The sequence below is a fragment of the Triturus cristatus genome, chromosome 11, assembly GCF_964204655.1.
Source record: "Triturus cristatus chromosome 11, aTriCri1.1, whole genome shotgun sequence".
Lineage (NCBI taxonomy): Eukaryota > Metazoa > Chordata > Amphibia > Caudata > Salamandridae > Triturus > Triturus cristatus.
This window is the reverse complement of record NC_140594.1, coordinates 159,981,206-160,003,950: the sequence shown is the minus strand read 5'-3', so window position 1 is coordinate 160,003,950 and position 22,745 is coordinate 159,981,206. Positions and strand designations below refer to the sequence as shown.

At 46.1% G+C, this 22,745-nt stretch overlaps 1 protein-coding gene across 1 annotated transcript in view; it reads left to right on the top strand.

Annotated features, from left to right (window-relative positions):
- LRRC43 (leucine rich repeat containing 43) overlaps window positions 1–22,745 on the top strand; it is a 528,148-nt gene that overhangs the window by 156,077 nt on the left and 349,326 nt on the right. The window contains exon 5 of the mRNA XM_085632775.1: window positions 20,450–20,688. Within this exon, the coding sequence (XP_085488901.1) occupies window positions 20,450–20,688 (239 nt within the window). The remainder of the gene's footprint in view (window positions 1–20,449; window positions 20,689–22,745) is intronic.

Sequence of the window (22,745 nt, the reverse complement as noted above, 5' to 3'; positions counted from 1 at the left end):
AACGGCCCTTGGAGTTGGGCTTGTTCTTCAGCTTAGCCTTGGATTGGAGGTAGTATCCGTCTGTTCCCTCGTCACAGAGTTCCAACTCAGTGTCTGGCTCAAGGTGTGGCGATGCAGGCTTTTCGTGCCCTAGGACTTCCTTTTGGGCTTGTAGCTGTTCCTTGGTGACAGGGTCCACTTTTCGGTAGTGGGAAGCGTGCACCCACGATTTTCTTCCTTCCACTCTGATAGCTGTTCTTGTGGCCAGGAGCACCTGCAGAGGGCCCTTCGAGCGTGGTTGTAAAGATTGAGTGCGGGCAAAATGATTCACCAGGACGAAGTCACCAGGGAGGATGTGATGGCCTGGACCCTGGGATCTGTCCTCAGTAGTGGCCCGCACCTGTTCATGGATTAAAGACATTGTTTCAGTAAGTTCATACAAATAATCAGTCAATATCTCCTGTGGTAGCTCAGAAATGGACTTTGGAGAGGGTGCTTTCCAAATGTTCATGGGTCTGCCAAAGACTACCTCGCATGGGGTAAGATGGGATTTAGAATGTGGGACTGATCTAATAGATAGTAGTGCCAATGGGAGAGCATTGACCCAATTCAGTCCTGTTTCTGTTGTTATTTTAGCCAATTTTTCTTTAAGGATCCCATTGTACCTCTCCACCAGCCCTGCTGCCTCGGGGTGAAAAGCTGCATGAAATTTTTGTTTGACCCCTAGCCCTTCCAAGATGTTCTTAACTGTTTGTCCAATAAAATTGGACCCTCTGTCACTTTGCATCAATCTACAAAGGCCATATCTAGGAAAGAATTCTTTCAATAATACCTTAGCTGTAGTGATGGCCGTGTTATCTTTCGTGGGGTATGCCTCGACCCATTTGCTAAAGGCACAGATTACCACTAATGCATATTTGTAGCTATTGACTCTGTTTAACTGTATGTAGTCCATCTGAAGGACCTCAAACGGTGCAGTAGGTAGAGCGAATCCTGCCATTGAGACTTTAGTTCCCTGACCTATGTTGTGTTGGAGACATGTGAGGCACTGCTTGACAAACCGTTCTGCTGCTGGTCGGAGTCGGGGGTAGTCCCACACTTCCTTGAGCATGGTGCACATGGCCTGGGAACCAATATGTGCAGGTATGTGAGTCATAGTGAGCAATGGGATTACGAAAGCCTGTGGTAGTTTCCATTTGAGCATATCTTGGGACCTCCAGCACCCCTCTTCATCAATCATTCCATCTGTTTCCCGCTGGCCCTTTTCTTCAAGAGTGGCTGAACGCTGTATGTCAATTATCTGCTGTCTAGCGTCATGCAATTTCTCAGTTTGTGACTTAAGGACGTATACTCGGGCTGGTACTTCCCCCAATGCTGTCCATCTCGCTATCTTATCTGCTAAGGCATTTCCTTGCCCTACTTCATCTGTCACCCTTTTGTGAGCTGCACATTTGATTACTGCCAGTTTGGTTGGTAAAGTGATCGCTTCCAAAAGGGCATTGATAAGGTCGCCATGCTGAATAGGGGTGCCATCGGAAGTAAGGAAACCTTGTTCTTTCCATAGCAGGGCAAAATTATATACCACCCCAAAAGCATATTGACTGTCGGTATATATATTGACTGACATATTGGTACTAAGGATGCATGCTCGTGTAAGGACTGTTATTTCCGCTGCCTGGGCTGATTTCATAGCTGTTTCTATTACTGTAAGGGCTGTAGTGACTGCATAGGCAGCGGAAGTAGTACCGTCCGGTAATTTTAGACAAGACCCATCCACCCACAAGTGGCCTTCTGCCTCTGGGAAAGCCGTATCTTTCAGATCCACCCGACTATTTGTTTCAGCTTCAGTATGGAACACGCAGTCATGGTGGGGTGGCTGTGTGAAGGGATCAGCAGTTGGTAGAGGTAAGAGTGTGGCTGGGTTAAGGGTGGGTCAACGTTGTATTGTGATATGAGGGTTAAGAAGGGTGAGTTCATATCCATGTAATCGGGCACTGGTGAGATGTTGTGTCTTGGTTTTGTTGAGCAATATGTCCACCGAATGGGGGACCAAAACCGTCAAGGGGGAGCCTAAAACAATGCCCTCCGTCTGTCGTACCGCTACTGCAGCGGCCGCTACAGCGCGTAGACAGGTGGGTAAAGCAGAGGCAACAGGGTCTAATACTGCAGAAAAGTACGCACAAGGTCGTTTGTGTGTGCCGTGTGTCTGACAGAGGAGTGAAAGGCTGCATCCAGATTGTTCGTGTACAAAAAGAAAAAAAAGTTTTTGATAGTTGGGAGTACCTAGTAGAGGAGCAGAGCACAGGGCCTGGCATAGTGTGATGAATGCTTCTGTGTGTTGAGTGGTCCAGGGGACGGGGTCAGATACATCTCTGGTGACTAGAAAAAGGAGTGGTTTTATGATGAGAGAGAAATTAGGGACCCATTGTCTACAAAAGGAAGTCAGTCCTATGAGTGCTCTGACATCTCGTTGGGTGACAGAAGTTGGAAAATTTAGAATAGTTTGAAACCTATCTGGTGTAAGAGTGCGTCCCTCCTCAGACAATAAGTGACCCAAATAGGTCACTTGGTGTTTACAATACTGTAGCTTGTCTTTAGAAACCTTGTGTCCCTTAGTAGCAAGAAACTGGAGGATGAGCATGGATGCTTTGCGGGCAAAAGAATGTCATCTACATATTGAATTAACGCCACTCCCTGCGGAAGCTGAATCTGATCCAGTTGTATTTTTAAAGCCTGGCTATAGATGCTGGGACTTTCAGTGTAGCCCTGAAGAGCTTCACAGAATCTATAGGAGACATCCATCAATGTAAATCCAAAAAGAAAACGGGAATCCTTGGGCCCGATTCACAGAACTAACTTAAGACAAAAGCCTAAACTTACTACCATTTTCGTATTCACAGAAGGCACTTACTCATTTTGGTATTCACAGAAGACACTTACTCACTTCGGTATTCACAGAAGTTAGGAGTCCTAACTTTAGGACTCCTAAATGCCTTCTGTAAATACCGAAAGTCTTAAAATTAGGATTTTTCTCAGTTTAGGAGTCCTAAAGTTAGGACTCCTAACTTTACTACTACTAAACTGAGAAAAATCCTAATTTTAAGGCTTTCGGTATTCACAGAAGGCATTTAGGAGTCCTAAAGTTAGGAGTCCTGACTTTACTACTACTAAATTGAGAAAAATCCTAATTTTAAGACTTTCGGTATTCACAGAAGGCATTTAGGAGTCCTAAAGTTAGGAGTCCTGACTTTACTACTACTAAATTGAGAAAAATCCTAATTTTAAGACTTTCGGTATTCACAGAAGGCATTTAGGAGTCCTAAAGTTAGGAGTCCTAACTATACTACCACTAAACTGAGAAAAATCCTATTTTTAAGGCTTTCGGTATTCACAGAAGGCATTTAGGAGTCCTAAAGTTAGGAGTCCTAACTTTACTACTACTAAATTGAGAAAAATCCTAATTTTAAGACTTTCGGTATTCACAGAAGGCATTTAGGAGTCCTAAAGTTAGGACTCCTAACTTCTGTGAATACCAAAATGAGTAATTGCCTTCTGTGAATACCAAAATGAGTAAGTGCCTTCTGTGAATACCAAAATGGTAGTAAGTTTATGATTTTGTCTTAAGTTAGTTCTGTGAATTGGGCCCCTTGTGTATAGGAATAGAGAAGAATGCATTTTTAAGGTCTATAACTGTGACTACTCTAGCTGTTGGTGGGATCATGGTGAGAATGGTGGTAATGTCAGAAACTACAGGGAACTGAGGCTGCACTATTTTGTTAATAGCTCGCAGGTCAATCACAAATCTATATATCTTTTGTCCTGTAGGGGAACGTTTACGAACCGGGAGAATAGGACTGTTACAGACATTTCCTGATACCTGTTCCACTACATCAGCGAGTATGAGGTCCTGAACAATGGCTTGGAGGGCAACCTCTCCCTCTTTAGATATTTTATACTGTGGGATCCTTGGTAGAGCTACTCCTGGTTTTACAGTGATATGCACTGGAGGCATTTGGATGGACCCAACGTCAGTATCAGAGGTTGCCCATAGACAGGGGGAAATAGTCGCCAATTCATCTTGCATGTGTGATAACTGTAAAAGCTGGGCAGAAGCAGAAGGTGTAATGTTATCGTACAGTATTAGCCGAACGTTATTTGGTGAACACCGAATGGTAGCTCTATAGTGCTTCAACAGATCCAAGCCTAACAGGTTCTCTGGGCATTGGGAAGATAGTAAAAAGGTAGCTGAAGTTTGTTCACCCTGCATTGAAAATGGTGTTGGGCAGGACAAGGGATTGACAGAGGGCTGACCATCGAATCCAGTAGATGTAATGAGTTTGCCGGATGGAGGAGCCCTCAAGATCAGTGGTGTGGCTAGAGTGCTACGGGATGCTCCTGTGTCTATTAAGAAAGATCCCGCTGACCCTGCGACAGACGCTGTAACGTATGGTCCCTGTTGATCTACAGGTATTTCCACTTGTTCCTTCCCCCATCCTTGACTGTCCTATGCTGCCCAATATAGGGATGTCATGTCAATATTATCCTCAGTATAGTCCTGAACAGTAGCTTGGAGTTCCTGCTGTCTTGGGCCCTTATCGAATCTATTCTCCCTGTAAAGTGGTGTGGTTTGTGTCGGGGTGTTATTTATCCTGGATTGTGTTTTCCCTGAAGCGATGTTGGCTGCTAGAATCCTACAATCACCTTTCCAGTGTCCTTGCCTTTTACAATAAGCGCAGATGTCAGTAGGTTGAGGGCCTAACCTGGGTAGTTGACGTGGGGTACCTGAGGTATGTTGTTTAGGTTGCGGGCATGAGACCGTTGGTCTGGACATATTGCTGTTGGTGCGACGTGTATCTAATTGACTAAGTAACACTTGTTCTTTTAATTTCTTCTTTTTGTTCTCTTTCTCATCTTCCGCTGTCTTATTCTGTGTCTCGTAATATTGAGCCATAGTCAGAATAATGGCCGGAGTGGCCGCTGGCCAACTACTTTCCTAGATGTTAGTCTGATCCCCACTGAAGGTAACAGACCCTTTACAAAAGTTTGAATTAAGAGATGTCGGACAGTTTCAGTGGTCACATCCTGACCACTGAAGTCAGTGTACGATTTTCCCAGCCTTGTGAAATAGTCAGAGGCTGACTCATCCTGGTTCTGTTTACAAGCAGCAAGTAATGTCCAGTCTATTTTCCTCTCAGGTGCCATTGTTTTCAATTTTGTCAGCAATCTTTGGGGCAATTTTAAAATATTATCATGTGGTTTTTCACCTGGTTTCCTATTTGTATCTTTGAGTGCCAACTCTTCCCATGTATCCCCAAGGGCTACCTGATCATCTGTAAACCGTAGGGGTTTCCACAGTTCGGCTGGAAGTATAAGTCCAAAAAACTGTATTATGTCTGTTAAAGTCAGTGTATATGTTATGTTATGTTAGGGGCATTTGTAATGCGCACAGCTGCCCCAGCTAAGGGGCGTCCTGGCGCCAGACAAGAAAGACATAGCCACACCTAACAGAACAACGAAATGAACAAACAGACAGCGCAGAGAGGAAGGGATTTAGAATAACACCGTCTTTAAAGCTTTGCGAAATGAAAGGAGATCGTCCAAAAGGCGAATCTCCAACGGGATAGAATTCCACAGGATAGCTGCTTTTACCCGGAAAGAACGACCTCCCATACGGCTCAACTTGAATCTCGGGACCACCGCAAGCGCTTGGCCCATCGATCTCAAAGAGCGAGAAGGTACATAAAAAGACAGGAGATTCGACAGGATCCGAGGAGCTAAACCCTTCAGGATCTTAAAAGCCAGGCATAGAACTTTAAAGTCAATTCTAGTTTTCACCGGCAGCCAGTGTAGAGATCGAAGAGTACCGGAGACAGAGCAGGACCTGGGCAGACCAACTATGGCTCTGGCTGCTGCGTTTTGGACGCGTTGGAAGCGATTAATTTCCGCCAAGTTTGCCCCTACCAGGAGGGAGCTGGCATAGTCCAAGCAAGAGATTACAGTTGCCTGAACCACCAGCTGCCTCATGGGGGGGTCAAAAAACTTCAAGACGGATCTCAGGCCTCGAAGAACCCCAAAACAGCAAGCCGCAGTCTTCTTGGGAGTGCCCCACAAAACTGAGAACGGGCTCCAGCCACACTCCCAGGTTTCTCAGCTCCATAACTGGAGTTGGAGCTGGCCCAAGTTCAGATGGCCACCATCTGTCTCCCCAAAGCTCTCGCCCCTTCCCGACAACCATCACCTCAGTTTTCTTCGCGTTGAGCTGGAGACAATTAACATTCATCCAGCTCGCCACCGTTCTCAGTCCACTCTGGAACCTGGGGGCATCACACTCAGCATCCCCGCTGATAGTGACCGCTAGCTGAGTGTCGTCAGCATAAGAGACCATCGTCAGGTCCCACTGCTTGACAACATCAGCCAGCGGCCTCACATAAAGATTGAAAAGCGTAGGACTCAGCGAGGATCCATGGGGCACCCCCAGGCCCAGGGGATGGAATTTGGACTGATGAGGAGGTATGGCAACGCAGAAGGAACGATCGTCAAGAAAGGAGAGGAACCACTGTAAGGCTACACCACCAATGCCCATTTCCTCCAAGCGACGTAAAAGAATAGGGTGTGAGACAGTATCAAAGGCGGCGCTTAGATCTAAAAGTATTAGCGCCGCCGTCTGCCCCGCATCCAACATTCCACGTAGATGCTCAACCATTGCGAGAAGAGCTGTCTCCGTACTATGCCCAGCACGAAACCCGTGCTGGGTATCATCCAGGATATTGGCACGGGTGAGGTGATTAGAAAGAGCCTGGTTAACATGGGCCTCCATGACTTTTGCCGGCCAAGGAAGTAAAGAAATAGGCCGGTAGTTCTCCGGTTTTGAGGGATCCAAAGAAGGCTTCTTCAAAATAAGAGAGACCACAGCCCGCTTCCATTCCGCTGGGACCATACCCGTCGCCAGCGAGGTATTAATGAAAGATCGCAATATAGGGCATCCTACAAAGGACTGATCTCTAAAGAAGATAGGCTTTAATGGATCCAAGGGTGAGCCAGACTTAATTTTTTGGGTCACCCTATCAAAATCCTCAGAAGAAAGCAGAGGAAGGGACTCCATAGTGGGGCGGCACGGGATCATCACCGGAGGTCCCAATGGCGGGCCCATAGAGGAAAATGACCGGTAAATGGCTTGCACCTTCTCCAAAAAGAAGGATGCCAGAGCCTCACAATGAATGGTGGAGGCCAATACAGGGGAAGAGGTTCTTTTGGCCAAGAGATCTTTAAGGGCCTTAAATATTGATTTGGAAGGGTTAGGGCTGTTGTGGAAATCTTCCAAATTGAACGCCGCACGAGTTCTACAAATGGCGCGATGGTAAGCCTTGACGGAGTTCAGATACAGCGTTTTTTTTGCTGCATCGTAATGTCTCCGCCACTCTCTCTCAGCCCGCCTACAAGTGCCCTTTAACGCCCGAAGGGCGCTGTTATACCAAGGGCTCGATTCTCTAGAGCGTGACTTACTTGCCTTAAGAGGGATCAAAAAATCGAGTGCCCTAGTGATCCACTTGCAGAAAAAATCATAACCCAGTTCCACACTATCCAAGGGTCCCAGCGGATCTGCGGCCAACACCTCATGGAAGTCCTCTAATCTGAGTTTATTCCAGTGCCTTCTGAAAATTGATCTGGGAGGAGGGATGGAGGGAGTGTCAGGCAACGGAGCTCGGATGGCCACTAAGAAATGATCCGACCACCCCACTGGTGTTATAGCAGAGATGGTAACTTCCGGGAGATTGGTAAAAAAAGGATCAAGCGTATGTCCTCCCACATGAGTGGGTTGAGCTACCTTTTGATCCAATTGGAGGGCCTCTAGGTCAGCTAAGATATTGTTGACAGCCGGCATGCTCCTGTTCTCAAAGTGGAGATTAAGGTCTCCCAAGATGGAAAAATTAGCACAGCCAATGGACAAGGAGCTAACAGCATCGGGGAAAGCTTCTCTAAATGCCACGTCACTGCCAGGGGGCCGGTAAACCACCATCCCCGAGATAGAAAACTGGGGGCTGATCGAGACATTAAAAAAGGCGCTTTCACACCCAACAATGTTTAAGACCTTCCAACTGCAGGGGAAACTTGATTTGACGGCAAGAGCGATGCCTCCTCCTCTAGATAACCGATTAAGAGTGAAAACCGAATATTCAGGGGGGAAAGCCAAGTTGATAATGGCTGTATCGTGTTCCTGCAGCCACGTTTCCGTGATCGCAAATATGTCAGGAGACTCTTCCTGTATAAGATCGAAAAAGGCTAAATGATGTTGGACCAGAGACCTAACATTTAGGTTCAATAAGCGAAGTGACGGCGTTGAGCCGTTGCCTTGCGAAGCTGAGAGGGAAGTTCCCTTGGAGATGCGAACAGGAGAGCCAAATGCCCATCTCTTGCAGGCACATCGATGAGGGCCGCTAAGCGGATGGATCTGTGCCTGATCACACTTCGCAATAGAATCTCCAATGAACCGTAAACGAATACTAGAATAGGTAATCATGCCGACACTAACAGCCCAAGTGATCGAGACGAGCCCCCAAGCGCCCTAGGCGTCCTCAGCGCGGACGGGCGCAGACGGGCAGGACTCAGGCACGACTCCGGCTAAGCGACGGCGCCCCACTGCGCGATCCCGCTGCGCGGGAGGAGCGACTTTAAATAGGTGTCCCGCGAGGTTGTCCAGACGCGTGAACACTCGCAATGGCGCCCGCCGGGATGAAGCAACACCAGCCCAACCAAAGATGGCGCCCAAAACTAAACTATGGACCCACCCGTGACCCGGACCCACCAAACGGCGGTGCTTGAGATGTTTTAAATGCGGTAAGAGGGAGGGGGGACCCCTGCCTAATCTCAGACTAAAACCAGGGGTAAGAAAGTAAAGTGAAAACAAATACAAAATGGGAAAGTTAAAAATCGCGGCGATAGCAGCAGCGCTAACGCAGCTACAGTAATACCTTGTCTGGTAGCCAAAGAAGAAGGACCGCCTTAAATAGGTGTCCAGCGAGGTTGTCCAGACGCGTGAACACTCGCAATGGCGCCCGCCGGGATGAAGCAACAACAGCCCAACCAAAGATGGCGCCCAAAACTAAACTATGGACCCACCCGTGACCCGGACCCACCAAACGGCGGTGCTTGAGATGTTTTAAATGCGGTAAGAGGGAGGGGGGACCCCTGCCTAATCTCAGACTAAAACCAGGGGTAAGAAAGTAAAGTGAAAACAAATACAAAATGGGAAAGTTAAAAATCGCGGCGATAGCAGCAGCGCTAACGCAGCTACAGTAATACCTTGTCTATATGAGCTTAGAATCTGTTGGACGCTTTCATAGAATCCTGTGGGATTCTTTCAGGTATCAGGGATATCCTGTCGCAGCTGCAACATTTCTACTTTGGTCCAGGGGGTATATACAAAATTGAACAACCATCTAGAACATGCATTGGGATCATTAGGGTTAGTAACATTAGACCCATCGCCCCGAGGTGGGACAAAAACGGGTGCTGCTTCTTTACCAGGCATTTGTTGTGTCTTTTCAATAGGTTCTGTCTTGTTGGAATGGCTCTCTTTATGTAAAGTGGTTTTGATCATTGCCAATAAAGTATCACTTTCATTTTTTGTTGACCCACCACTCTCTACTAAACGATATTGTTTTGGAAACGCCGAGGGTGTATCTATACCCTCGTCATCATGTTTAGCCATTAGGTGATAAGCCATCCTCTCTAGTAGATAGCTTTTCCCTGCCACTTGGATCTGTTCATTGGCTGCACTGTGTATGTCTGTTGGGGTGGCACCTTTGTATATTAGCTGCTGGGCTCAGCGATTTATTCTTTTCCTGTCATGGCCTCTTAATCGTGGATGTTTTTTTCTATATTTGCTAGTATCGGAATCATGACCTAGTACTACAGATTCCAACTCAGAGTCTGAATCTTCAGTAGACAGGTGTCGCTTCTTTTGTTTTTTTTACTTTTAATCTTACCACCGGTTCAGCAACGGTAAGAGGCGGGGAATCTGATTCGCTAACCGAAGGAATCGGGGCAGTGGTTTCAAATGGCTGAACAGGTTGATTTTGTGCGTTTGGGAGTACATTAGGAATGATGGGTGGGGCCTGTAGCGGTTGTATTAACAATTGTGGCTGATAGGCAGGGGGTCTAGAATACAAGAGTGCATCCTCTTCATCCTGTTTAGTGGGTTGTATCGGGTATTGACCTGTTGTACTTAACCTATATTCTCTGTCATGTCGATATTGTTTTTGAAACGCCGAGGGTGTATCTATACCCTCGTCATCATGTTTAGCCATTAGGTGATAAGCCATCCTCTCTAGTAGATAGCTTTTCCCTGCCACTTGGATCTGTTCATTGGCTGCACTGTGTATGTCTGTTGGGGTGGCACCTTTGTATATTAGCTGCTGGGCTCAGCGATTTATTCTTTTCCTGTCATGGCCTCTTAATCGTGGATGTTTTTTTCTATATTCGCTAGTATCGGAATCATGACCTAGTACTAGAGATTCCAACTCAGAGTCTGAATCTTCAGTAGACGGGTGTCGCTTCTATTGTTTTTTTACTTTTAATCTTACCACCGGTTCAGCAACGGTAAGAGGCGCGGAATCTGATTCGCTAACCGAAGGAATCGGGGCAGTGGTTTCAAATGGCTGAACAGGTTGATTTTGTGCGTTTGGGAGTACATTAGGAATGATGGGTGGGGCCTGTAGCGGTTGTATTAACAATTGTGGCTGATAGGCAGGGGGTCTAGAATACAAGAGTGCATCCTCTTCATCCTGTTTAGTGGGTTGTATCGGGTATTGACCTGTTGTACTTAATAGGGGTGGGCGGAATTTGCGGAATTAACCTTCGCAAATTATCGCGAGAATGTTTAAAATTATCGCAAACAAGCAGAAATATCGCGAAGATGCGGAAGTTTTTTTCCGGCATGTTCGCGAGATTTTCTGCATGGTTGCGGGTCGCCAACTTACCCATGTGGTTGCTTGCGGGCGCGGCCATCTTGTTTTGAGTTGTTCTCGCGGTGCATGATCGCGAGAAGAAAGACGTGATCGCGCGACGCATGACGTCACTGCGGGCGCGAACTGTCGCGAGACAGCGCAAATGGCTAAAAACAATACAACATCTCATGGAGAACGCGACCGGATCAAGAAAACTTGTCGGCGAACGCAGGGATTCAGGTAAGGCGATCGCGCGCGCGCGAGAATGTATTATTTTACAGCGCGAGCAAGAAACAAATTATCGCCAAGCTGCGGAAACCGGAATTTTTGACATTTTCGCGCTCTCCGCGGAACGCAAAAATGTCAAATTATCGCAATTTCCGCGAACGGAACGAAATTTTTGCCCAGGCCTAGTACTTAACCTATATTCTCTGTCATGTCTCTCTATATTACGCTCTATTTCCTTTCCCCTAAGGGCTGCCATGTCTGATTGGGGTGTTCTCCTTTTCTGATTATTCTGTTTAGCCTGGGCCTTCCTAATTCTCTCATGTATTTCTTTCTTCCAAAGCCCAAAAGAATCAAATATACTTGCTCTAACCTTCCGCCGGTGAAGTTGTTCTTCTAGGTACGTTATTTGCGGCATCTCAAACGACCCAAACTCTGGCCATTGTAATTCTACATTTGATCTTGTGTATTTCCGCCACAATTTTGTGTAAATAATACCGGAAATACCATACTTTATGTATATTTCTTTGTTAAGGGTTCCTTCCGGAGGAGCGGGCTGACTTTCTTCAAGGGTATCTTGACCATAAAAACAGCAACATAATTTCCTTAATCTGTTAGAGACAGGCAGGTCTACAATATAGGTATCAACAAGGATATTCTTTTACGCCTATAATTTGTTCAAAATCGAGAACACATTACCTGTCCTTCGGTCTTTGCAAAAATCGAATAATTAATCATAAACCAGAATAGTCAAAGGCCTGTACAATATGATTTTCAGAACAGAGAAAATATGTCGCTCAATGCGACCCTACCAGAATACTGATGTGTCCTGCTTCCAGCGGGTTCTCCTCTTTTTCCAAAACAAATTAGGTGGACCAAAAAGGAAAAGGAGCTCCAGTCAGGACCGGGGCCACTGTTGTAGAGGACACCGTCGCGGGAAGGAGATACTGGCGACGTCGGCTACGGGGACTTGAATCTGCTTTTCTGTAGGTGCACTCCTCAGTTACCGATCTTCCCTTCCTCTCCGGGTCATCAAGCCTGGACCACCGAATCTCTGATGGAGTCCCACGTTGATGCGCCAATTTGTAGAACCAAAAATGGGAGACCACACTTCTGGAAGCAAGAAAACAAAAGATTTATTAGTACATAAAACAGACAATCTCTAGAGGTGGAAGAGAGTCCGAGACCCACTGTTTACGTAGGTGTTTACGTAGGTGTCAGGAGACTGTTCAATGTGTTTTTGGCATGCAGCTTCTTTTATAGGATGTGGATACTCCCCTAGGGTGCAGGGGGATGACGGAAAGTCCATTGGTATGCAGGAATTCAGGTGTTTGAGGCAGAAATTCAGAGATTTGAGACCATGGAAAGTCCGTGGTATGCACAATTTCGGGAGTGGGCTGGACATGTTCCTGTTTGGAGGCAGCTTACATGCCTTGCGGGTAAGAAAGGTTCTGTGACAGACCAGGTGTTAGGCCGTAGGCAGAGGCAGACCGGTTAGGGATAGACCTGTTCTACTGTCTATACAAGTTCCTTAGACAAATGCGTGGGTGCAGCAGAAACAAGCCCAGGGCACTGACACGGGGTCACATAGAAGATGATTCTGTGAAAGGTCAAAAAGGGATCATGTGCACAAGATGGAGTTTGCACACGGCAACATTAGCAGTTCAGTTATTACAGTACCTCACCTTGGTTTAAATGATAATCGATCATCATGGTTATAAAGATAGATGCCTTCCGTAGTCTGAGCATTAGCATATTTTGTTCATCTAATTTGGACAATGTTTCCTATTAGTAATAGTCAGCAGCTTATCTTTGAATATTGGACATTGCATGTATCTGCAGCATCTAGCTGACAGTGCATTTGAATCAAAACATCTGCTTTGGTTTTATAGTTTCCAGGGTTAAAATGTTTTGTGAATCAAATTTTGCAAAAACGATGTTCAATTAGTCTGGTCTGTCTTTGGTAAATGGGCTAGTCTTCCTTGAAAACTTAAAAAGTCTAAGATACTTATTTTCATATTAGAATAATTAGGATGCTCTATAGTCAAGTAGGGAAAGCATATCTGATTGTTTACCTCTGGTCATACATAGTGTATATCGAAATCAATGTGTTTATATGCCATGAGGTGAAATATAGGTTTATTCAGAAGTAGGGTTGTCACCCTTTTTACCAGCCTGCACTTACATATTTTCCACGCAATGGCAAGATTAATTTGCATATGGTTGCTCCCTTCTGGAGCAGTGCAGTACGCAAAGACCACAAACACCCCAAGCGACTGACATTCGGTGAGACTATTTCATGTGTTCCATCCATCATCTTTTCTTGTCTTCTCAGAAGACACTTCAGGCCTCCTCAGGACCTCCAGTAAAAGTACCTCTTTGCTGCATGTTGTTGGCTGTTGGTGACATGCATGGTGGGCTCATGTTCCCTCTCCTCTACTCCCATCAGAGATTGTAGTCGCTCTTTACTCTGGGGCTCAGTTTCAATGTCCTTACTGCCTCCCAACCCTCATAGTTCTTACATCTCATGCTGGGATTCATTCTCGTCTTGTACTGCTCCAGGCCTCTCCTAGTCACATCTTACAGCCAGATAAAAGGTAGTGACCTCAGTTTTAAGCAGCAGATTACAAAGTGGTTTCTCTTAATGTCATTGTCAGACATGTCTGAACATATGGGAACGCTGCTTTTTCTTTCGCCTTCCTTTTGTGCTCTCATGCCACCTGAGCCTCATTAGCTGAGTAGTCGGGAGTGGGCTGCGGAACTTGTCGCGCCATGGACCCACTCTGTCCCTTCCGTTGATGAGATCTGCTGGGCTGCGTGGCTTCACCAAGGACTCGTAAGGGCCCACTCCAGTCTGCAGTCAGTACTCACTGCCACCGCAGGAAACTTCTAGTTGGAGCCTGAAGAGCGAGCGTACCCAAGCCACACTTCACCATAGCTGCTGTTAAGGGACCACCACGCCGCAGTATTCCTCAGGACTCCAGGATGGCCATCTTGCCCTGGGCACATTTGTATTTGGCAGAGCCTTTGAGACCGGAGCAGGTTTTGCCTAGCACTAGTTGCAGAATCGTAGCTTTTCTCAAAATTTTACTTGGCCTTTTTGTTTCAGGCTCTGACAGGTATGGATAGGCTAGTCTGTAGGAGCTCTCCAAAAGTCACTGGCCTTGGTCGATTTCTAGCACACTCGTAGCACATGAATGTTTAACTCATTTTTACTTATTATCCCTCTTTTCTTCTGTCAAACTCTTGGCAGACAATCACAAAATGTATAATTTAATGTAGCAGAGAGCTAGGGCACCACTCACTGCTTCATCTCTCAACATCAACCTCTCCTAACTCCCACTTCAAGATGGGAAGGCGTGGCAATGTTCAGCAAAGACTTCTGTACACATCTGGCAATGGATAAGGAGGAGCAGAATAGGTTAAGGCAGCTTAACCGTGTCTATAGGGCCCATCCACTAAGTATTGTGGGCATTCTGAAGGATATGTTGGCCCATCTGTGACACTTATACACACTATTGAGGACATTCTGACTAACTCTGACATGATGACCCAATAGTGTTATATCTGAGTATTCCTGGGGGCATCGTGGCTAACCATGACATGTTCCTCCATAATAGTTGCCAATCAGTGACATATTTGCTCCTATTACCGACAATATTCTCGCTATCATCAATGTTTTAATGGCCCATCCTTGCCATATTGCAGGCATTCCTAGAAACATTCTGGCGATACCTGACATACTAGTTAGTGACCAATCCTTGCCATTTTGTTGCCGTTATTGACAAGGATTTGGCTTTTCATGGCATAACAGTAGTCCATCTTTCATTTGTTGTTTCCATTCTTGACATCATTCTGGTTTTGCCTGGCATTATGGTGGTGAAACATTTTGCCACATGGTGAGAATCACCGGCATTTGATAATGATATGTGCCCATGTAAGGCAGAATCTATTTATGTGTGACAGTAGTATATGTGCAAGCTTGGTTAAAACATCAGGCTGATGTTTCAGGACGCAACATGAGTTTACTAAAGTAGACATCTAGTATTATGGGACAAACATACAGTTTTGTCATGGAACTACCATGCTTCTGTTTTGGGGAATTGGGCTTCTTTACCCCAAATTAAAATGTTGTTTTTTATATTAAAATGCCTCTATTTTCAGAAACTGACATGCTGAGGTTTTAAACAAAATACCAAGGGGAACGTCCTGCCATGTTTTTTATTTAATAACTTGTAGAGTATTTTTATCATATTCATTGATTTGTTTCTACCAAGTGGTTCTTTATTGTTTTCATTCTTTAAAGTATTGAAACACATTAACATCTTAGACATGCCTCTTAGTTCTTTTTTCTCTTACTTGTGGTACATTTGTACGCATACTTGCGTTCTTATACAGTGATCTCCTTGTTCTAGAAGCACCTGTTAATCTCCTGCCTTTACGTGTGCACAGTCATAATTATCTGCACGTTATCCTGCACTAATGTTGTTTTTAAGTGCTGTAAATAACAGCTGTTACTGTTACATACCTTAATGGTACTCAATTTATTTACATCGAATGGAGTGAAGGCTGCTTATCCTTGCAGAATTTAAATTATTGACCTTGAAGAGAGTGAAAGCTGTTTTGGCCTTGCAGGAATTAATTTATGGAATGAAGGATATTTTGACCTTGCAAGATCTCATTTATGTACCTCAGTAGGAGTGAAGACTGTTTTGACATGGCATGAATTTATTTAAAAAAAATAAAATAATAATATATTTTTAATAATTTTTTCATCATACAGCATGTACAGGTTGTGATTACATTTCTTCAAAAAGCAGAGCGACAATTGGAAAACATCATTAAATATAGCATTTCCAATTGTGTTACAATATTGCAATCCCCTCCTATGTAATCAACTTGAATGTGGAGAACCTGCGTGACCCACTAAGCTCTCGATAACCCTATGTTTATCTGACCAACGTCTTGACAGAGATGCTTCAGCCATGAGTATCCCCCCTCAGAATCGCTACTCCTGTTTAATGAAGCCCTCTCTGACGTCCTGCTCGGGGCCTGGGCCAAGCCCTGAACAGGCATTCCTATACACTGGACTATCTCTCGCAGCGATCGCCCTGTGCCAGGGACCCAGCCTTCGTCTCCCAGCATCCCACCACTGAGGGCCTGGTGGTCCAGGATCAACCTCCAAGATAAATCCCTATGCTTTCCCTACCACATCACCAGATCCAATCCAAGAGGCTGGATACCTTCGGAAAGAGGATTTTCTCTTTCACCAGTTTTGAACTACGGTCTGTGAACACTGTGTGCTAATTGGACCATTATTCCCAGTTTACAATCAGATGTACATTGGATATGAACTCACTGGACAGAGCCATTTCTTCCACGGTGGTGGTCTGACGTCACACCTGGCTGAGGACAACTGGCTTTTTAGGGGATGTCCAGGCATCTCTTATGGACATGCCCTTCAGTGGTATTTGCCCTATTGGTGACAAGGCAGATTAGGCACTTGAGTGTTTCAAATATATAAAGGCCACCGCTAAGTTGTTGGGGCTCACCATGGCCCCATGATATCTGCATTCCATCTTCCACCCCTTTTATAGCTACGGTAGGGGCTATCATCCACATCCCTTTCGCACAAGCCACCACGGCCGGCAGGCATCACAGTCCCTTTGTGGCTGCGGACATGGCTACCACAAACCTCTTGGGAAGCAGAGCCAGATGTCGACCCAATCTGTTCCAATGCAGCTGCAATCTCAAAGCCTCTTTAGTTTGCCCTCCTACCATCATAGGCGCCCAGATGGTGGCAGGATTCAGCACAACCTGCCCCAGTGGCAGGAAATCACTTGTCACATTGTCCAGCGGGGCTATTCCCTACCTTTCTAACAGACCCGCCACTGTCCATTGATCGGCTGATGGAGGACCTTGCTCTTGCGCCAAGAAGGAGCTATTAGAGGGAACAGGCATCAGAAGTGGGACATGGTTGCTATTCCGGACACTTTCCAGTACCGGAAAAGAATGGAGTCCTTTGTCCTATCATAGACCTACCCCATCTCAACTACTTCCTGAAAAGGGAAAAACTCAAAATATCTCAGGTACTATCTGCCCTCGACCCTGGAGACTAGATGGTATCACTGGACTTGCAGGACGCCTACTTCCATATCCCTGTCATGCCTGCCCACAGGCATTACCTGCGCTTCACTGTAGTCTAGTAGCATTATCAGTTTGCTGGGCTCCCCTTTGACTTTACCAGCACCCCTCGGGTGTTCACCGAGGTGATATCGGTGGTTGCAGCTCATGGAGGTCAGGGGTTATGGTCTTTCCCTACCTCGATGACTGGCTGTTGAAGGCGTGGTCACCCCAGGCAGTTGCCTCTCAGCTCCAGGCCACCTGCATTCGCTGGGGTTCGCTAGCAACATGCCGAAGTCACACCTGACTCCCTCTAAGACACTTAATTTCATCAGAGCTATTTTGGACACAATGCAGTTTCGGGCCTAGTCTCCTTAGCGGTGAGTCCAGGATATTCAGGCTATGATCCTGATGTTTTAATCTCAAACTCATGATGTTTCAATCTTAGTCCTGAATTTTGGTGAGACTGAGTCTGAGGCTTCTGGGCCTGATAACCCCTCTTCCTTTCCCCACCCAGAGATCACAGTGGTGACAGATGCGTCACTCCTGAGTTGGGGTGGCCATTTGGGAAAGGTGGAGATCAGAGAACTCTGGTCTCAGGTGGAGACTCAGATCCACATCAAAATGTTGGAACTGAGAGCGATTCACCTGCCATTGAAAGCCTTTATTCCTTCCATTAAGGGAAGGCTTGTTCATGTATTCACAGACACCACAGTAATGTAGTATTGCAAAACGCAGGTTGGGGTGGGGTCGTGGACCCTGCATCAAGAGGCTGTGCGTCTCTGGGCATGGCTGGAACATCAGGGTATTCTCCTGGTGGTTCAACCTTTGGTGGGCTCTCTGGATGCCAGAGCAGACAAACTCAGCCGTTGCTACTACACAGATCATGAATGACACCTCCATCTGGATGTGGTGCATGGTCCCTTCAGAGGTTGGAGACAACCCTGGTTATTTCTATTTGCTACTGCTGAGAACTCGCAGTGTCAATCCTTTTGCATGCTAGAGCTTCCAAGGCGGCTCTCGCTTTGAGATGCATTCTATCTCAAGTGGAGTTCAGGACTCCTGTATGCCTTTCCACCCATACCACTCCTGAACAGAGTTCTCAAGAAGATCAAGCACGACCGGTTCCAAGACATCTTAGTGGCCCTGGATTGGGCAAGGAGAGTATGGTATTCCAAACTCCTGAACATGAGCATCTGTCCTCCAATCAATCTGCCTTATCTGGAGGGTCGTCGGTCACAGCAACAGGACAGGATTGTGCACTTGAACCTGCACACTCTCCACCTACATGCATGGAGAATGAGCGGTGACAGTTGAGGGTTATTGATCTTTGCCCCCGAAGTATGTGATTTGATCCTGGCATTCAGGCGTCCCTCCAAAAAAACGATTATATGCCTGACGATGGAACACATTTGTGACTTTGTGTGCTGCTAAATCCATTGATCCTCTGTCTGTACCCTTATCTGAAATTATTTTATTTCTTTTATCCCTTTCCCATCAAGGCCTTTCTTTGGGCACATTTAAATGATACCTTTCTACCATTTTAGCCTACCTGCGGTTGCTGGATTAACCCTCCATGTTCATCTCACCTATTATGACTTGTTTCCTGAAAGGTTTACGGCACATGTTTCCACCTACACCTTTCATGATTCCCCAGTGGGAGCTACATTCAGTTCTCACTTTCCTCATGCGTTCACCTTTTGAGTCCTTTCATAACTGCCCTCTGAGACTGCTTAAAATCAAAACAGTCTTCCTTGTGGCTGTAACATCTGATACAGACCCAGTACACACATTTTATTCCAGATAAGTTGGTCCTCATGTCCTGTCCCTCCGTTTTGCCAAAGAGACTATCTAGCTGCAGATTCCTTGCTGATAACCCCCCTCCCTGTTTTTTTTTGTTAAATATATTTTTATTGTTTTTAAAGATATCAAGTTACAAACAAAAGGCAAAAATAACTTGTTGGGGGAGGAAACCCCAATGCAGGTCAACAACCGAGCAGTACAGAGTGCCAGTGGATCGCATACAGTTTGTGGACTAGGAATCGGCAGTTGGAGAATAGCTTGTAGCAGTCAACTGTTGCTTCCCCCCAATCCCCCCCCCCACCCAAAACACCAGAACATGAGAACTTACTCCCCGTTTTTTTAACTGTATTTTATCCTCACAGAGATCTTTCAGGACCTCATCTTGGCACAATGATCATTTCATTTTAGTTTGGCTCTGTCCTTCTAGTACGGAAGAATAATCATGAACCGAGGTCAGCTCGCTGGGGTGGCACCTACATAGGCGCTGAGGTCAGTGCACTGGTGTGGCGCCTGTATTAGCACTGTGCACATCACATCCAGTGCAGACGATGCCACATAGAGCCAAATGACGCCACCTACCGGTGTGCAAGGGGATTGCTAAAACAATTCCAGATCCAGTCTGATGCCTGGGGAATCTTCGAGGAGTCTGAAGTTTAATAGAGTCTCTACTAGATAAGGTGCAACTGAAGGTAAGTAACTTGTTCGCCAGTGTGATAGGTGGTTCTGTCTGGTTATTCTCTCTGCATGGCATTATCACATAGGGGATAGTTTCTAACTCTGAAACAGATGCACTTGAAAGATATAAAACTGAGGAGTTCAAAAGAAAGGTAAAGAAAGTTTTGTCACGACCTTTCACAAGTTGCCAATGAATTACTTAGTGATTACAAACTTGTAATGTTTTCTAGTGTATCTGAAGTTACCCTGGCTTCAAGATTAGAAATAGAAGTCAGTATAGGGTTTTAATTTGATGAAGCTTTATCCTGAAACATAAGCAGTAAGAATTGTGAAGTGGGAGCTCTCTTCTTGTCTAACCAATTGCCCTGCCCTGCACGACTTGTGAAACCAATGTCCTGCTCGTTGCGATGCCACAGATTTTAGGTGGTGTGATCTCTACAGCTGGTTATTTTACTTTATTTTACCCTCTCAGCCTTATAAGTGTAAATGGTGTCCTCCAGAATAGAGCCCCCTACAAACACATACTCATTGTATATTTACACAGGCCATCAGTAAACTGGGTTTCGAAGGGTTCGGTGAACAGTAGAATGCCTTGTGAATAGTTAACAGTGATAGTAGTTTTATAAGGTAAAAAATAATGTTGATTTTCTTGTGTGTTTGAAAAACGTAACAAATTGTGATATCTCTTTTGTTTCTAGGCCAAATCTTCTATCCCTCGATTTAAGTTTCAATAATCTGACTGATCTGCGTGGTATCCTTTCCAAAATGATCACCCTCGAGCACCTCCGGATCCTCCTGCTCCAGGGCAATCCAGTGGCTCTGCTTCCTTGGTACCATGGTTTTACCGTCAGCAGCCTCCCTGAGCTCTCTGTCCTGGATGATGTGGTGATCTCAGCAGATGGGCGGCTCCGGCACAAGGGCTTATCTGAAAGGCCAGGTGAGACTCGATGCGTTTAAGGACAGTTGTGACATGCCTCGCCTTCAGTGCTTCTATGTGACCATACCCAACGCTGGGGTTGTCAAGCCCATCAAGCCTTGGACAGGTGCTGTCAATCACCGAGGGCCTGCACTTCTTTGATTGAAAAAGGAGAGTATCCGCACATCTCACCAGGACTTTATTTTTTGGGAGAATACTGGCACATCTCACTAGTAAGCAGAGGTCTGCTATCGCTATATCATTTTAATATATTACATGACAAAATATTACGTCCACTCCTTCAGACCTACGCACTAGATTATCAAGCTAAGACTGTGTGGAGGCAAGAATACAAAATATATACTGACCATGGTGGTGTAGTGAAAACAATAGCTTTGTACCTTTATTTTTAAGTTTCATATAAACCAACTTTCTATCATTATTAACAGTAACCACAGTGTACTGTAGGTAAGGGAAAAATACCACACCGTGCAAAATTCATTTCCTTTTCCCTGCCTAGTTTGTAGATAACAGTCATGCGACAATGCAGACCAGCCACATTCCCCCGCACAAACCCTCCCTCAGTAAAGAGCTAATCATCTGAGTCATCACTATCACCCCACTTCAGAGCAAGGTCTGGGGCCGTGAACCAGTCACCCAAGTCCCTCCATGTAAGAACATCTTTCCCCACCATCTCATCCCTCCTACTGAGTTTCATTTGAATCTCTTCCGCTACCATACATTCCGCCACCTTCTGTCTCATCCAGGTGAAGACCACCTTTCGTCTAGCAAGAACCAGTGCCAGCTGCAAGAATCTGTACGGCATCTTGAGGCCATTAGGCCTCCTTATATTCCACAGTAAGGAGAACTGTGGCGTAACTGTGGTCTGCAGTAAAGTGGTATGTGTGAGTTCAGCCACCACCCGAACCCAAAAATCCTGTTCTTTGCGGCACCCCCACCCAGATGAAAGACGTCAGCCCCCTGGGAGCCACAACGGGGACATTTGCCACATTGAGGCTGAGATATCTGTCGTAGGTTCAGGGGGGTCAGGTATGTATGATATAAAACGTTGTAGTGAATCAGCTTAAAGAGGCCATTACTCAAGACAGTCTTTGTGAGGGCACAGACACGACCCCAGTCCTTGTCCTCAATGGGCGCCCCATATCCTCCTCCCAGGCCATCCAAACCAGCAACTGCCCGCCAGCCGTGTCCTCTGTCGATTCTTTGTATATCAAGAATACATCGGATGCCTTCCTGACTCATAGGACAGTAAGGTCCTCAGAGTGTCCGACACCACAGGTGCCGCCGGAAAGTTGGTCTGGGTCTGCCTGGCTAGCTCCACCAATCTTGTATAGTGCAAGAAGTGGCCCAGCCACAGTGCAAACCCCACCTGCACATCCTCGAAACCGATAAAGTGCTCTTTGGGGGACAAATCCCACATTAGCTCTCAGCCTCCATCCCTCCATGCTTGGAAGGACATATTTTCAGCCATCTGCCGGACAGACGCCAGTATCCACACTGGTAGCTCTCGGTAAAAAGTGGCGTGCCTCAGCACAACTGTGACTAGCTCCTGCCATATACTAGCAGTCTGCCTGACTATGAATATCGCACTGTCCTGTGCCCCAGAGCCCACCATCAATGTCGCCGGAAGCTGCCCAGCATCGAATTCCCCTACCATTATGCCCTTTTTCCAACTGTACCCAGTCTTCATTCAGCGTGCAGCTTGCTACATGTGCACGGCATGGTTATAAAATTCGAGCAGTTGCACTTTCGGTCTGCCCTCCTTGTATCTCTGCGTTAGGGTGGCCAAGGCCACTCTGTTTGTTTCCTGGCCCAGATATGGGAAATGATGATTGTGTCCAGCTGTCTGAACACCCTGGCCGGCAGTGAGCAGAGAGAATTTTGTACGATGTATAAGCAATGCCGTAGGAGTACCATCTTGGAGATAGCTACTCTGCCCATCAATGACAGTGGGAGTGTATTCTAAAAGGCGACCGAGGCTCTCAGCGAGTCCATCACCATCCACATGTTGAAGCGTATCTGTTGCACCCTAGAGTGCGCAACCATGATCCCCAGAT